Genomic DNA, 17499 nt, shown 5'->3' on the forward strand with positions numbered 1-17499 from the left:
GTTCACCTGATACACAGTGGTACCTTGTAGCTCAACATCCCCTAAACTCAAAATCTTTGAAACTCGATGCATTTCGTGGACCCTTAAACTCAACGTTTCCCTAAAATTCGATGTGTTCAGCCTTTCAAAAAAATTTTATTTATTTAATTTCAAATAAACAATGAACAGCCGAAACGTCATCAAAGTGTGCGTATGAGACGAATTTGCATTTGTGTCGAATACCTGTCAAATCCACTTTGAAAGCATCCACATGTATCTGTGTTTAGCTGGATTTTCCTCACTTAATCACTTATAAACTTGTGTTAAAGCTGGTGGGTTCTGAGAAATTGTGAGAGGTGCAGGTTTTACTGTTTTTCAATTGTATTTCAGTGTTTTATATTATACTTGTGTTATTTTCAGTGTATAAGGGCAGCACGGTGGCTAGGTGGGTAGCATTGTTGCCTCACAGCAAGAAGGTCCTGGGTTTGATCCCCAGATGGGGCGGTCCGGGTCCTTTCTGTGTTGAGTTTGCATGTTCTCCCCATGTCTGCGTGGGTTTACTCCGGGTGCTCCGGTTTCCTCCCACAGTGCATGCAAGTGAGGTGAATTGGAGACACTAAATTGTCCATGACTGTGTTTGATATAACCTTGTGAACTGATGAACCTTGTGTAATGAGTAACTACCGTTTCTGTCATGAATGTAACCAAAGTGTAAAACATGACGTTAAAATTCTAAACAAACAAACTGTGTATAAGTGTCAAAAACAACCCCATTATTTTACATTACATTTTACAAAATGTATGCAGTTCTACGGGACCACGGAACACATTAACAGGTTTCCCATACATCCTTATGAGAAAAAATACCTTGAAACTCAACTTCTTTTAAACTCAACACCACTCCCAGAATCAACTGACGTCAAGTTTCAAGTTACCACTGTATGTTGCAAGAAACAGAAACAAGCCCCTTAGACTGTTCCCAAGCTCCTGATTGGCTTACTCCAGTTCCCCTTTGGTCTGGCCACTCTAATCTATTTTATTATTGTTTTGTCTACATTTGTCTGCATTGTTGTGACTGTGTTTATGCTGTATCTGTTGGTGTGGTTATATTTATAAATCTAGTGTATAAATTGTATAAAACATATCTTTTCATCTTCTGAGTTTGTAATTTTGTAGTTAAGGTTTAAATTTAAATCCTCAGTGTTTGTTTTGTCTGATTTCTTAAGCCTGTCTGGAACATCAATGCCTCACGATCACATTTGCATTATGTTTTATACAGCCTCATGTTAAGAAAAAACATTAATGCATCTAGCACAACCCTGTCTGAGATACCTGATCTGGAGTGTATTTTATATTCATAAAAGGCCAAACAGGATGTGATGTAACCACTGTGGATGTAGGACAAGGTGAATGTGAAAAGTAAGTAGACATTATGACTGAAAAACACATTTCAGAGCAATAATAAGAAGTAAACGTTCAATATAATGATCAGGGTTTAGGGCTGGGAGAATAAACATGTAGTACAATGAAATTACGGTGCCAATCAATATGTAATTATGGTTCTGTATATAACAGTGTGTGACCGGGGAACAACAAGGACAAGATATAAAGCAACTACGTAATCAATTCTGAGAACACAATAGGACTAAAGAAAAACTTCAAATCTCAAGCAGCTTTAATACTTCACTAAAGTTCTGAATAGTTTGTATTGGGATGATGGATTCTTCTTTTAGTTTTTTAAAGATAATAAAGCTAAAGTTTACTTTTTTGCTCCAGAACTTTCTATAAAGATTTAATGATGTAAGTCTGGTGATCCATAGATGTTCATCAGATAACATTAAAACCACCTCCTTGTTTCTACACTCACTGTCCATTTTATCAGCTCCACTTACCATATAGAAGTACTTTGTAGTTCTACAATTACTGACTGTAGTCCATCGGTTCATGCTTTTTTAACCTTCTTTTACTCTGTTCTTCAATGGTCAGGACCCCCACAGGACCACCACAGAGCAGGTATTATTTAGGTGGTGGATGATTCTCAGCACTGCAGTGACACTGACACAGCAGCACTGCTGGAGTTTTTAAATACCGTGTCCACTCACTGTCTGTATTAGACACTCCTACCTAGTTGGTCCACCTTGTAGATATAAAGTCAGAGACGATCGCTCATCTATTGCTGCTGTTTGAGTTGGTCATCTTCTAGACCTTTATCAGTGGTCACAGGACGCTGCCCACGGGGTGCTGTTGGCTGGATGTTTTTGGTTGGTGGACTATTCTTAGTCCAGCAGTGACAGTGAGGTGTTTAAAAACTCAATCAGCACTGCTGTGTCTGATCCAGTCATACCAGCACAACAAACACTAACACACCACCACCATGTCAGTGTCACTGCAGTGCTGAGAATGATCCACCACCCAAATAATACCTGCTCTGTGGGGGTCCTGGGCCATTGAAAAACAGCATGAAAGGGGGCTAACAAAGCATGCAGAGAAAAAGATGGACTACAGTCAGTAATTGTACAAAGTGCTTTTATATGGTAAATGAAGCTGATAAAATGGACAGTGAGTGTAGAAACAAGGAGGTGATTTTAATGTTATGGCTGATCGGTGTATTTGTTGTCAACTGAACTATTATTATAGATTTGTCAGCAGGTACTGTTGGTTAAAAGCATCCTTTGGGTCAATAACGTCTAAATGTTGAAAATATATCAAGGAGTTGACTTATCAGATCATATAACATTTTTAACAGCACAGGGGTCCAGATCTTGTGCTTATTACACCAGATTATGCTAATTAGTGCATTGATTTGTAACAAATGTTTGAAAATGTCTTTCTAGCTTTAAGAAGCTTATTTTGTTAAGTCTGGCCCATGAATGTACACTTATCGTGGTTGAACATTCAGGGTGTTTTTATTTTTTAGTTACACTTTATGGACAAAAGTCCAACAAGCTCAAAGTCAGGTGTCCAAATACTTTTGGCAATTTAGTGTATCTTTAATACTACTCTGTATTAGTTCTAGTTAACATTACTAGCTACAAAAATCAAGTGGTCAAAAGCATGCAAACACTAAAACATTCCATTATCCGTGGGTATTAATATGAGGTTGACCATTTTTAGCTATAGTAGCCCTATAGTAGCCCTAAAGAAGTTCAATATGGTTGTGGTGCAGGCTACTGGATTTACTCCACACCAAACCTGTAGTAAATTATTGTTTGTGCAAAATCATGCTGGAAAATTAGCACCCCAGAAGACCCGATTTCAAGGTGTATGGTCTGAAAAATAAAATAAATTTCACTGTGCTGTGGAATGAAAACCTGTGTGTACTGACCAAAGATTTTGTCGATGGAGGCATTGGAGGGCAGCGTACAGTTAAAGATGGAGAATTGCCTTTTGAGCCTCTGAGGAATGTCATTGCGTCCTCCCCCTGGGTGAATCATGGCTGCCAGGAATTGGATGTCCACTATGTTGGTGAACTCGCCGGGTTTCTCCAGGTTATAGAAGCCCCTCTGTTCCATCAGCTGGCGTACAATCTCATTGGTGACCTTCACAGAAAGCAGCAGATGGCAATAAGTCATTGCCCTAAAGTTTTTTTTATTTTAATCTTTGTGGCATTGCTCCTAGGTAATGATACTAAATGTCTATAGCTAACTTCTCTGTGCCCACATAAAAGGGCTAGTTTTATTGCCTTCTTGAAAAACTACATGGAACATTGGTCTTTTTGCCATGATTGGAGGGAAAACTTAAACGGTCACCTTATGCTAAGAACTGTTTTTCCCCAGATGGTCAGATGTAATTCAAGAACCACCAAGAAGCAGTTTTGTCATGAATTAGAAGCTGTTAACAGCAAATCACAAGCAAGCTAGACACCGCCATGGCCTTTAAGGCTGCCAAACAGAAAAGAAGTCCCTGTTCCAAATAAGCACCTTAAAACCTGATTTAAGTCTGGGAAAATAAATAAAAGGAGCAAGGGCATGACAACTTCTGATACATGATGACCATGGTGACCAAAAAGCTTGCTTTACTCTGGATAGTGTAAAATATGCTCCAGCAACCATGTTTCACCATTTTCTAACTCATAACAGATCAGGTTTTAGTGGTTTTCTATTATTCAGACAATGTTCCTTTTAGTACAAGGTAATACTTTGGCGATTTGTTTCCAACCTTTTAGCAAGAGACTGTTCTATCTATGTATTTTAGACATTTGTACAAACAATCTTGGGAACTAGTTTATAAATGTTTTCTGAGATTTGTTCACAGCTTCCGATGTCAAGACTTTTTGGGCTAAGAGGCACAGCCATTCAAGCTTTATTCATATGGACACAGAGAAGTCCCCAGAAAAAAGAACCATTAAAACCATGAACCATTAAAACTCCAAGACTGCCATGTTCCTTATAGGTGGATGTAAACTTCTGACCATTAACTGTACATCCTAGCATACCTGGTCTCCCCACTCATTGATGATGGGCATATTGATGTCATCAATAAAAACAGACATCTTCTTGCCCGCAGGTGGGCCGTAAGTTGTGCCCATCCGCTTGTCCAGGTAGCTCTCCACAGATCGCTGAAAACATAAATATGTTAATAAATTAACAAATCCATTAAAAACCCCAAAAAATCTAACTCAACACAAAGGTCTGGCAATCAGATAACACTAGCCATTTATTATACAATCTGTTCTTACCAGGTTATTAGATTTATCAATGATCGATGATAAAATCATTTTGATTTTATAAATATCTGAACCTTTAAGCTAAGTGTCAAAAGGAGAAAAAAGATCAGAAACCTGGAACATGAGTGGTGTGGTAGCTGAGGAGAAGTTCAGACTCTTGGTGATATGAGATTCTGGGTCATGTTTGGATAAGAAGCGTTTGATGATGACAGTCTTGGCAGTGCCCTGTTCACCAATCAAAAGCACAGCCTGGAACACATGAAGAAGAGGATCAGCTTGATCTTAATTATGTCTCATGTAAATACAGAAGGAATAAGATTTGACCCAGATTCAACTGTTAAACCAATTTCACTTACCTTGCCCTGCTTGGCAATAGTCTGGATGAGGAAATCAGTGCGCACGTTGTCCACATTTGGCACCAGGATGGAGCCGTAATCAGGTGTCGAGTCGGCAGGATAGATGTACTCCTCCATACGTGTGTTCCAGTGCACCCAGTGTCCTAAACATTAAAAAACAAAAGTCCAAACAAAAATGAGGTAAGATCCTGTCCTCATGTCTCAAGAACAAAATGCAAATAAACTACTATGCAAGTACCTACAGAACAGTTTAAATCTTAAGTCCTGACTGGTTTGCAGTGGGCCACTAAATCATTTTTCAAGAACTAAAGAACTAAAGCTTGAGTTTTTCTTCTTCACTGTCTGTCCTCCAGAACTTAGTAAGTTAATGCTTTAAGTCTGGTAGTTTGACTTTACTCAAGTGGTTTATTCAACCACTGGGCCATCATCAACTTACATGGGAATATGGAATAATCAGCGACGGATAGATAGATAGATAGATAGATAGATAGATAGATAGATAGATAGATAGATAGATAGATAGATAGATAGATAGATAGATAGATAGATAGATAGATAGATAGATAGATAGATAGATAGATAGATAGATAGATAGATAGATAGATAGATAGATAGATAGATAACTGCTGATCGCTGCTGGTAAAAAACAAGTTCCTTGTTACAGCGGCGTTGGATGAGTCTGTTGCTGAAAGTGCTCCGCTGTCTGACTAACAGGTCATGAAGGGGGTATGATGGGTTGTCAAATATGGTTGTAAGTTTATTCAGTGACTTCCTTTCAACCACCAACTCGAAACTGTCAAGTGAGCAGCCCAAGACTTAGTCAGCCTTCCTGATCAGTTTGTTGAGTTGCTTTACAATAAAGAGTGTTTGCACCATAGGGTGCACCTGGGATAATATTTGTTGGCAAAGGAATAATTTAACCTAATAGGACTATTTTAAATTTAGAACCATGTTAAAAGGATCTATTAAGTTCCGTAAAACATAAAGTGGTCCATATGTAGAAAATGAGTTCATGTATTATACCATATCGTTTTTTCATTGTTCAGGGGTTCAAGTTTTGTGCTCCTTACATGAAGTTACCTTTGTTTATCAAGCACTGGTACAAAACATTGCACAGCACAACATGCATTGTGCCTAGTGCATCCAGGGAAAGCGGTGGTGAAACATGGTGGCGAAATCTTCCTAACCAAAAAACTAAATTTTGGATGTCCCAAACACAAAAGCTAAAATAAAGCCAAAATATTTCCTTGCTTATTTCTAAAAAGGAAGGTAAGGGTGTTTATATGGCCTTGTTCATCTTCTAAATCTAATCCTATTAAAATGCATGTAGGCATTTTAAACTGTAAATGTATTAAAGGACCTCTCGTATCCTTGGGGAATTTGGAAAGTTGGCAAAGCCAGTGGGCCACAATATTGCAAAAAGTTAATTATCACTTACAGCAGATGTGAACAATGTCTTTGCAACAAAATATTAATTAATTTGTGGTGAAACATTTATTTTAAATCATATTATAGTTTATGGTTGTAAATACACTCTGTATTTTTTTTCCTCACTGTACATAAAAAGCCAGAGAGTGACTAGGCAAGACAGGAAGCTAGAGCCACAGGGTGTGGTGTTTGTTTGAAGGTACGGACCGTCAGATGTGACATGGTAGTCGAACATGGTGTCCTCACTGTTGGAAGGCACGGCTGGCAGATCTAAGCGGATGTTCTCGTGACGGCGCAGCCAGTTTTCCATCTTTCTCCTATCGTCCAGCTCCAGGAGGGCACCAACACTCCACATGAGAGAGAAAACATACAGACGCTCCATATGCTCCTTCATTACTTCGATTCCCAACTCCTACACACATACAAACACACAAATTAGAGATTATTTAACACATTTAAATAAATTCAGGATATTTATGCAGTCCCGCCATGATCGCTTCCAAATGCAGATCTACATTTTATTAAGCAGTGGGCATTTTTACAGAATTATTATGATTATAATAAGGGCCCTACTAAATTCAAAGGAAAATGTTTTTTTCTCTTTTTCTCCGAAATTTTCCCCCCAATTTTCTCCCCTAAATTTCTCGTCAATTTTCTCCCCTTTTTCTACCCTAATCTAGTCGCATCCAATTACCCTGATTGCATTATGCTTCACCTCTACCGATACAACCCTCCACTGCTAACTGAGGAGCTTTGCAACTGACACACGCCCCCTCCGACATGTGATCAGTACCGTCTGCCTCTTTTCACCTGCACGAAGCGAGTTCATATGCGGAACAGCCTTGTGCACGGAGAGCCACACCCTGATCAGCATTATTCCCCAACTCTGCGCAAGTGCCATCTATCAGCCAGCAGAGGTCATAATTGCACCAGTTATGAGAAACCCTGTGAACAACAGCCAATCGTTGTTCATGTGGCCATAAACCAGTGCAAATAAACCAGTAAACCTGAGTAAATGAAAAACTTTAAATCGCTAAACACCAACGTTAAAGTTTGAATTTCAAACTTGCAAGCAAGCAAATTGCACATTATACGGGAAGTTTCTCAGTTCCCGATCCATGGCATGATTTTCACAGCTGTGAATTAGGAACAGCCTTAGTTATAATCATATTACTTTACTACCTTATTATACCAACGTGTATAAAAAGGTTGTTTTGATTGATTTAAGGGAGGAGATGGGTGTTGATACCTTGGGAACCTGTAGGAGCCCCTGCAGCATGTTGATGCACTGCATGACGATGAACGCCTCCAGCATGTCCATCTTATACTCTAAATTTTGCACACTAAAACGATAGAGCTCTGAAAATGAGCCAGAAAAGAGCTCACGCAGAATCTCAGCTTCCTGTGGAGAACGCTTTCTTAACCAGCCCTGCAAACACACACAAACAAACAAGCAGTTTAGAGTGATCGCAGTTCTTTAAATTCCATCCAGCCTGCTGTATCATTCTCTTTGATACCAATTCTAACATTATTATAAAAAACTTCACCTCGAGGATGGGGCTCCAGCCGAGCACGGAGGAGCTCATGAACACCATCCCGTTACGTGAGACAGTGGCGGGCGAGGCGTTGTCAATGTTGTGTGGTTCGAATACGATCTTGCAGTTGGGCGCCATGGGGATGCGGTCACCGTTGGCGAGCGTCAGCGTGCGGTTGTCATCCAGCACCGAATTCAAGTTTTCGATCCAGATGGCATCGACTGGGCCATCTAACACAATCCATATGTGCTCTCCTGAGACAATGACAACAAAAACAAAAATGGAATCAAATGAATCATTAATTAGTAATAATAAGCAAACTGTAATAATAAGTGAACTGTCATAAAATTATAGCAGAATATAACAGAATGAGAAGTCAGCAAACTATTTGAGGGCCTGGGCAACCATGTCTTTATGGGATTTGCTTGTCATGATGCAGGGACGTAACTACCAGGGGGGCAGGTGGGGCAGGTGCACTGGGGCCCATGGCGGGTGGGGGCCTTCCACGACATGAACTAAACCCCCCATCGCATTTATATAATTGATTAATTAACAGTGTAGCTAAAACACTTGAACTCAGTTGTAAAGAGGATTGCCCACATACTTTTGGTTGCGAAACACACACACACACACACACACACACACACGGTTGGTACCTTTTTTTGCCCTTAGCGTCTTTCTCCAGAGCGTGGAAAAAATTCCATCAGTCCAATCATTTGTGGCCACGTCAAGCCTGCCGAACATCTGCGCCGCTGTAATGGCTTTAGGATTCATTCTCATTTCACGGTGAGGCTGTCCGCAGTCTGGACACACACACACACATACAAGTATATAAATAAATACACACACACACATCTGGACAGATTGTGGAATATTGGCATCATCATTATTCTGTACAGATGTGATTGTTATTGTGTATTTGTTCACTTTGAACTCAAGTAATGTTTACAGACTCTTTTATTCAAAGCAAATTACAATTATGTTTGTATACAATTTAAGCAATTGAGGGTTAAGGCCCTTGCTCAGGAGCCCAACAGTGGCAACTTTCTGATTACTAGTCCAGTACCTTCACCTCTGAGCTACCACTGTGTAATACTGTTTCCAATATTTTGGCCACCACCTGTAGGTTCGTAAACAGATCTGAAAAAATAGATTTATTGAGATTTATTTGCATATTGAGCTTTAAATCAGTCAGCATGTCGTGTGCTTTTCACCTGTCATGGCTTTCATGAGCGTGTGGATGCAGGTGGTTTTGCCGGCTCCGCTCGGACCCAGTGCCATCATGCCATGTCGTACGAGCTGAGTCTCAAACAGCTGGATCACCTTCAGTCTCCAGGGGGGGTGATTAATAAGACCGGCCTCTGTGACCTACATCACCATCACACACATATACACACACAGTAAGCAAAAAACACAGCTGAGGTCAAAAGTCAAGTCTTTTTATGACTGAATAATTGAAGGACCTACATTTTTGTCCATAAAATTTGGAATTTGAGATCATTTTTGCGGGGGTTTCAAAATATAAAAATACACTATAGGTCGAAGAATGTGGACACCTGACCATGAGCTTGATGGACATCTTATATTACATTTACATTTTCAGCATTTATCAGACTTTTTTATCCAAAGTGACTTACAGTATACAGTCTAAGCAATTGAGGGTTAGGGACCTTGCTCAAGGACTCAACATTGGCAACCTGGCAGTGGTGGGGTTTGAAAAAGTGACCTAATTACTAGTCCAGTACCTTAACGGCTAGGCTACAACTGTGCCTTTAAAAACAAATGGTATTAAAATAGAGTGACCTCAATGTGATCCTTTCAGATTTATTTGGCTATTCACATGACTTTAAAGTATATCTGTGGAAATTTGTGCCTATTCAGTCAAAGAGCATTCTTATGGCTGGGCACTGATGCTAGCCAAGAAAGCCTCGATTGATGTTCCAGTTCTTTCTCAAGCTGTTTAGTAGGGCTGAGGTCAGAAGCAAGCTTGACGTCTTTATAGAGCTTGCTTTGTGCACAGGGGCACAGTCATGCTGGAACAGGAAAGGGCATTCCCTAAACTGTTGCTGCAAATTGGAAGCATATAATTCCTTTTATATAATTGATTTATTACACCTGTTAGCACATTAATATAAAAATTATTGGGAGTGTTCCATGTAGTGTACACTGATCAGGCATAACATTATGACCACCTTCCTAATATTGTGTTGGACCCCCTTATGCTGCCAAAACAGGCCTGCAACTGCAATACACTGTATATTCTGACACCTATCAGAACCAGCATTAAGTTCTTCAGCAATTTGAGCTACAGTAGCTCGTCTGTTGGATCACCACACGGGCTAGCCTTCGCTCCCCACGTGCATTAATGAGCCTTGGATGCCCAAGACCCTGTTGCCGGTTTACCACTGTTCCTTTCTTGGGCCACTATTGATAGATACTGACCACTGCAGACCGGGAACACCCCACAAGAGCTGCAGTTTTGGAGATGCTCTGACCCAGTCGTCTAGCCATCACAATTTGACCATTTTTCATACATCAACTTTGAGGATAAAATGTTCACTTGCTGCCTAATATATCCCACCCACTAACAGATGCCGTGATGAAGAGCTAATCAGTGTTATTCACTTCACTTGCCAGTGGTCATAATGTTATTCCTGGTCGGTGTATGTACAGTGTATCACATACCATGGTGTTGACACAAGTAAACCACACCTGTTTCTCTATGGCAGACTCGAGTTGAGGATATCCTGCTTTGTCCAGCTGTATTCCCGGGAATAGATCTTCTATCAGGCTGAGGAACAGCGGCTCATCTTCATCAATCTTACAGCGAGAAGATAGACAGGTTTAAATAAAGAGTTAGCAATGGCTGCTTATAGTACATGGTCATTTTTATAGGCTAATGTTCTTACAAGTTTGGACAGGTTCATGTCCCGCAAGACCCTCATGACGATAGTAGATTCTGTATCATTGGGGTTGGCGCGCTTGGCAGCACCCAGAGTACGCAGAACAGACAGGATGTTCCTCAGTCCGAAATCATAGTGAACCTGAAAGATTATAGAGAACGTGAAGAAATTGTAGGACAGGAGAAAAAAAAGAGGATTAAGAATCATGACAAAGCTTCTGACCTGCTTGGAGAGCTGCTCCTCACACAGTTTGTACAGAGTGAAGAACTTCCTGGCCAGCTCAATGTTGTCGATAAAGCCACAGCTGGCCAGTTTCACCCGGATGATAATCTGCCGATCGGGGACCATCATGGCCACGGAGCGGAAGTTGATCTTCAGGTTCTCGGGGAGTTCCTGACGCCCAGCATATCCAGGGTTCTGAACAAAGAGTGATGAAAAATACTTCAGAGTGACATATAGATACATTGGTCAGTGATGGTCAATGTAAAGATGTGAACTGACAAAATCAGAGCATTATACTACCAGCATTATGCATTATACAGTAGGTACAGTGTTGTTGGGTTTGATAGCCTCAAATTTTCACCTCCAAACATACCCAAATAACTCAATCTTAGTGTCATCTAACTATATCATCTAACTAAGTCTTATATCAAAGGTGTTTTTTTTTTTTGTTCTTTGACACCAAACTCAACACAGCAATCATGATATGTAAAGCTTGCTTGACTGGAAACAGCAGCTTTTACTGTGTGGCAGACCTGTCTGGGGCAGTGGAAGCTCAGCAGTTAAGGTACTGAACTAGTAATTGCAAGGCTGCTCATTAAAGCTTTACAAGTGACAGTGGTAGCCTAGTGGGTAGAGATTTCAGAAGCTATCACTTGAAAGGTTGAGAGATCTAATCCCAGCTCTGCCATGCAGCCACTGTTGGGCCCTTGAGCAAGGCCCTTAGCTCCAGGGGTGGCATACAGTGGCTGACCCTGTGCTCTGACCACAGCAAGCTGGGACATGCGAATAAATAAATGTGTTGTACTGTACACTGGTATATGTATATATGACAAATAAAGGCATTCTACATCTGCCAGGTTGCCATTGTTGGGCCCTTGACCAAGACCCCTAACCCTCAATTGCTTGCACTGTATTCGGTTACAATTATTTTTGGTAATTTTGAATTACATTTGATTATAATGATCAGCAAAAGGACTGGATTTCCTTCTCAAACCTGCCCGAGAGACCACTGTTCCATGTACATTGTACTTGGAACTATATACCTGACTGATAAAAAGGTATCCAAAATTTTTGAGGTATGTACAGAGCAGATGTTGTAACACATGTGGCTTAGACTAATACATCCAGTCAACCTAGTGCTATTTATGTGGCCCTAAAGGAGTCACCAGCTGTAGCCAGTTATAATAGCTAAAATTCCCAGTCTACCAGTCCCAGTTTAGGGATTTGCCCTAAGTAACCATTTTCACTAAATATCACCCCACGCCCAAATCTCACCATGGTCAAGAAGAGGCCAAACTCTGGATTCATTTCCACAGAGTCTCCGTCAGTAAAGATGAAGTTCTTGCGACGCTCCTTCTTGCAGGTCAGGACGATGGAGATCTGCTGAGCTGCCACGGATAACACAGGCAGCTCAATTCGGTTGAACTCGTCAAAACAGCCCCAGGATCCCGACTGAGCAAGACCTTCAGGAACAGAAGAAAGGGGTTCGGTTTTATTCACTCAACAGAAAACATGTGAGAATGTGATGCTAATTAAAGTTGTGCCAAGATAGAACACAGATAGAACATAAGTTCATGTGTAGGGAATCCAAAGAAATTCTGTTCAACATTGGCAAAAAGTAAGTGGACGCCTGACCATAATCTAACTGATCCCTGAGCATCCAATTCCAAAACCATTAGCATCAATATGGAGCGCTTCTACTCTTGGAAAGGATTTGCAAGTGATTTCATAGTGTTTTTGTGAAAATCTGTGGCCATAGCACACCATAGCACACCAGCGCCGAGATTCTGAACTCCTCGGTTCGAAACTCAACGTTGCAACCGGTCGGCTGGGCACCATCTAGCGGGCATAATTGGCAGTGCCTGCAGCAGACACGTTTCTGCTAGGGCGGAATGACCGGACTATGGGGGTGGAGAATGCATGGGTGAAAAAGGACTCCGAGCGGGTCGGAAGAGGCATGAGCAGCAATATACCCACCTCGACTGCAATCAGGGATCCTCCAACAGCAGAAGACAAGTTGGCTACACCAAATTGGAAGAAAATGGGAGAAAATGCATAACTAAAATAGAAAAAAAGAGAAAATCTGCGGCCATTCAATCAAAAAAGCACTTGAGGTCAGGCACTGATGTTGGATAAGAGGGCCTGGCTAACAGTTGATGTTCCAGTTCATCAACTTGTCAAGTCATCAAACCACGTCTTAATTGATCTCGCTTTGTACACAGAAGAACAGTCATGCTGGAACAGGAAAAGACCTTTTCCAAAAGGTTTCCACAAAGTTTAAGGCACATCATTAATTTCATGCTAATATTTTTTATCAATCTGTAGACAATGGGCGTCTCTGAAAAACCTGAACTTAATATCCCTGGAGTGTCCACTTACTTTTTGTCATACAGTGTACCTCTACGGTTATAACTTACATACACTGGAAAATAAAAACCAAACCCTGTTTTTTACCTTTATATATCCTGCCGAGTCCCCTGAAGTCCATCTGGTCAGAACAGTTAAAGACCACCACATATTTTCCAAGACAACGGCCCATGTCTTTTGTTGTCTCTGTCTTCCCGGTTCCGGCTGGTCCAGCCGGGGCTCCACCCATGCTCATCCCTAACGCCTGAGCCAACGTGATGTAGCACCTGCATCATGAAGATAAGTGAGTGAACTGTAGAACCAGAAGATTCTAGACAACTACGAAGAAGTGCTTGTACAGTTCACATACATTTACATGAGATATTTCATGCCTTATTTTCACAAATCTGAGTTTTCTGAAACTTCACTGAGTCAGAGTCATATGGACAGCAACTACAGTATATGGATGATTATTTAATAATATTGTGACCTGCCCTATTTTATCCTTGCAAGTCATTGAAGGGGCAGGTTGATTTGACCATCAGACTGAGCTACAAGAATTACAACCAGAGATCTCAGAAAGCAGGAGCCACTTCTAAGCAGCTTCAGCTCCTAAGATCATCTGTACAAATGATTTTCCATAAGAACAAAGTGCATGGAACAGTGGTCTCTTTGCCAAGGTTGGTATGAAACCCAAATTGTCACAGCAGGCTAAAAAGGAAGATCATCCGGATGGACCAATGTAATCAAAGAATTCAAGAATCATTAAATGACTGAACACATTCTAATTGTTTTTTGTTGTTTGTGTGTGAATGTGTGTGTGTGCCCTGTGATGGACTGGTGACCTGTCTGGGATTTTTCCTACCTTTGCCTAATAAATAAGTGCCACCACAACCCTGACCAGAATAAAGCGATGGTAAAACAGACAATGAATAAATATCCTGACAGGATGCTTAGATGGTGCAGTGGTAAATTACACAAGCCCACTACCGCTGGGATCCAGGGTTCGATCCCTAGTCAATACATACAGATTGACTGTGTCTTTATTTAAAGGTTACCTGTCTGTGAGTGGAGTGATGACGAGGCGATCGGTGCAGCCCAGAAACTCGTTTTGATAGATGAAATTCACATCTGTGATGTTGATCATCATCTTGTCTGAATCGTCGATAAAGTAGAAGCGACACTGTTTCAGCCACTCAAAATCTGAGGGGCTTTTAATGTGCAGCCGACACTAGAGACACAGAGAGAAGACCTTTAAGCATTAGAAGAACATTTCGTGTACCTATTTTACACTGGTAGCACTATACAAACACTGGAAGAACATTTAAAATTGGAAAGCAATGAGTCAAGACACAAGCAGGTCACTGAAGCAGGTGACGCTCGTACTTACACCAATCAGGAATAACATTAAAACCACCTCATTGTTTCTACATTCACTGTCCATTTTATCAGCTCTACTTACCATATAGAAGCACTTTGTAGTTCTACAATCACTGACTGTAGTCCATCTGTTTCTCTACATACTTTTTTAGCCAGCTTTCATGCTGTTCTCCAATGGTCAGGCCCCCCACAGGACCACCACAGAGCAGGTATTATTTAGGTGGTGGATCATTCTCAGCACTGCAGTAACACTGACATGGTGGTGGTGTGTTAGTGTGTGTTGTGCTGGTATGAGTGGATCAGACACAGCAGCGCTGATGGAGTTTGTAAACACCTCATTGTCACTGCTGGACTGAGAATAGTCCACCAACCAAAAATATCCAGCCAACAGCGCCCCGTGGGCAGCGTCCTGTGACCACTGATGAAGATCCAGAAGATGACCAACTCAAACAGCAGCAATAGATGAGTGATCGTCTCTGACTTTACATCTACAAGGTGGACCAACTAGGTAGGAGTGTCTAATAGAGTGGACAGTGAGTGGACATGGTATTTACAGGTTGTGCCACGAATGACCCAGGGGTCACAGGTCGGGGAAGGGGGTAGCCGAACAGCATTTGTAGGTAAACTTGTCAGCACGCTCTTAGTGCCAGTTCCAGGCCCGTACAAAATAAAATTGGTTGGGTCAGGAACGGCATCCGGCATCATCCAAGAACAGATCAGAATCATCAGCTGTGGCAATCCAGAAAAATATGGGACCAGCTTAAATGAAGACTGGTACTGAAACTGGTATTGAGACTGGTATTGAATCAGGTATTGAAACTGGAATGTTAGATTTAGCTAAGAGAACTATTACAGGTATGTATTAGGTATGTTAGAGAAACCCTACAGAAACAAAAGTCGCTAGCACACCATCGCTGAGATTCTGAACTCCCAGCTTCGAGTCTCAGCTCTGCTACCGTTCGGCTGGGCGCCCTCTAGCAGGCATAACTGGCTAATGCCTGTAGCAGACAAAATTAGCCTCCAGTCTGCTAGGGTGTGAAATGAGCGGATTAAACAGAGGGGTGGGGCTGTGTAAGGATCCTGGTTTCCCAGGGCGTCTACACAGCGGTGGAGCACAGAGGTTGGGCGTGGCTCTCCGTGCGCTAAACCGGCCTCATGCGCAAATCCATCAAGGTGTGGGTGTATAAGTAGGGATCAGTAGACTACACATACATCGGAGGGAGTGTGTGTCAGTCATGTCACCACTAGGAGTCCCAAAAGGGGGTAAAATGCAACAACAAAAAAATTGATCTTGTAGAAAACTACAAAAACATGCAATGAAACTTAAATTACAGCCAAAGGTCAGGAATGTTATAGTAGCAGTGGTTTATTTAAAGCATTTTAGTCTAAAGTAACATTACAGAAAGTTGATGGAATATAAAAATGCTCCAGAAGGAACATAACTGAAACAACTGGCCAAATACAAAACAAAAACCAAATCAGAGAACTAAACGTAACTAAGTGTCACTCACCAGGTCATCAAAGATGTCTCTCTGATGCACGTGGATGGTGATGAGGGTTTCATATTTGGTTCGTTCTATGGTGCTTAAATCTTTGGTGGTCATGTCGATCAGAGTATTGAGCAACTCCAGGAATGCCTGGTTGGTTTTAGCCATAATTTTCCGGTCGTATCGAGCGTTGGTCAAAGCTTCTTCAGAATCTTTCGTCCAAATCATCTGGATTCCCAGCAAACCCACCTGTCAACACATCACATGTAGTGTTTGTCTCACAAGAAAAAATATGTATTTATTATTTGATTTGATAGGTCAGCTTTTAAACACTCCTGGTCACCTGGGCAGGGTAGGAATCCATGAAGTCGATTAGATTGAAGGTGGGATCTAGGATAGCAAGGGCAGCCTGACGGATGATTAGGTGTAAAGATCTCTGGGACTCTTTCAGCAGGCCGTTTAGCCAAACCTCCACGTTTCCCTCGGCCATCACAGGTCGGTCCAGCTCCACCGATTCACCTTCACGGGATGAGATGGCCAGGATTCGATCGTACACCTGAAACACAGGGTTCACTGATCTCTTCAACAGTTCTAATTGTGCTACCAAGAACTGCTTCATTGGTTTTGATTAAATAATAAATTATCATTTTATATTTTATTATTAATTATCTTTATACATACAACCCCAAATCAGAAAAAGTTGGGACAGTATATTTCATGTTTTATCTGCTCAACTTCATTTCATTTGTTAATAAACAGCCATTCCTGCATTTCAGTCCCGCAACACATTCCAAAAAATGTTGGGACGGGGGCAATTTAGGGCTTAAGCTGAACGCTATTGATCCCTCAGACAGCACTGCATCAAGAACCACCACTCAACAATAGCTGATATAACCACATGGGCAAGGTATTGCTTTGGAAAACCTTTGTTAAGCACTACAATACGGAGTTACATGCACAAATGCCACTTCAAACTTTACTGTGAAAAAAGAAGCGTTATGTTAACCATGTCCAGAAGCGGCGTCGACTTCTCTGGGCTCGGAGGCATCTAGGATGGAACAAGCAACAAGTCCAAAAGCCAGGGTCTGTCACCGTATGGGGCTGTGTCAGTACCCACGGCAAAGGTCATTTACACTTTTGTGATAGCAGCATTAATGCAGAAAAGTACATTGAGATCTTAGAGCAACATGTGCTGCC

The 17499-nt window shown here is 41.3% G+C and overlaps 1 protein-coding gene across 1 annotated transcript in view; it reads right to left on the reverse strand.

Annotated features, from left to right (window-relative positions):
- Positions 1–17499, reverse strand: part of dnah5 (dynein, axonemal, heavy chain 5) — a 112541-nt gene that overhangs the window by 51010 nt on the left and 44032 nt on the right. Inside the window, exons 33-49 of the mRNA XM_062992632.1 lie at positions 16646–16858; positions 16327–16551; positions 14494–14666; positions 13544–13722; positions 12365–12552; positions 11090–11284; positions 10874–11008; positions 10677–10784; positions 9179–9332; positions 8621–8767; positions 7977–8218; positions 7679–7858; positions 6637–6841; positions 5002–5144; positions 4760–4894; positions 4415–4537; positions 3305–3518 (exon numbers count right to left, since the gene is read on the reverse strand). Coding sequence (XP_062848702.1) covers positions 3305–3518; positions 4415–4537; positions 4760–4894; positions 5002–5144; positions 6637–6841; positions 7679–7858; positions 7977–8218; positions 8621–8767; positions 9179–9332; positions 10677–10784; positions 10874–11008; positions 11090–11284; positions 12365–12552; positions 13544–13722; positions 14494–14666; positions 16327–16551; positions 16646–16858 — 2959 coding nt within the window. The remainder of the gene's footprint in view (positions 1–3304; positions 3519–4414; positions 4538–4759; positions 4895–5001; positions 5145–6636; positions 6842–7678; positions 7859–7976; positions 8219–8620; positions 8768–9178; positions 9333–10676; positions 10785–10873; positions 11009–11089; positions 11285–12364; positions 12553–13543; positions 13723–14493; positions 14667–16326; positions 16552–16645; positions 16859–17499) is intronic.

Source organism: Trichomycterus rosablanca, chromosome 3 (assembly GCF_030014385.1).
Source record: "Trichomycterus rosablanca isolate fTriRos1 chromosome 3, fTriRos1.hap1, whole genome shotgun sequence".
NCBI classification, from domain to species: domain Eukaryota; kingdom Metazoa; phylum Chordata; class Actinopteri; order Siluriformes; family Trichomycteridae; genus Trichomycterus; species Trichomycterus rosablanca.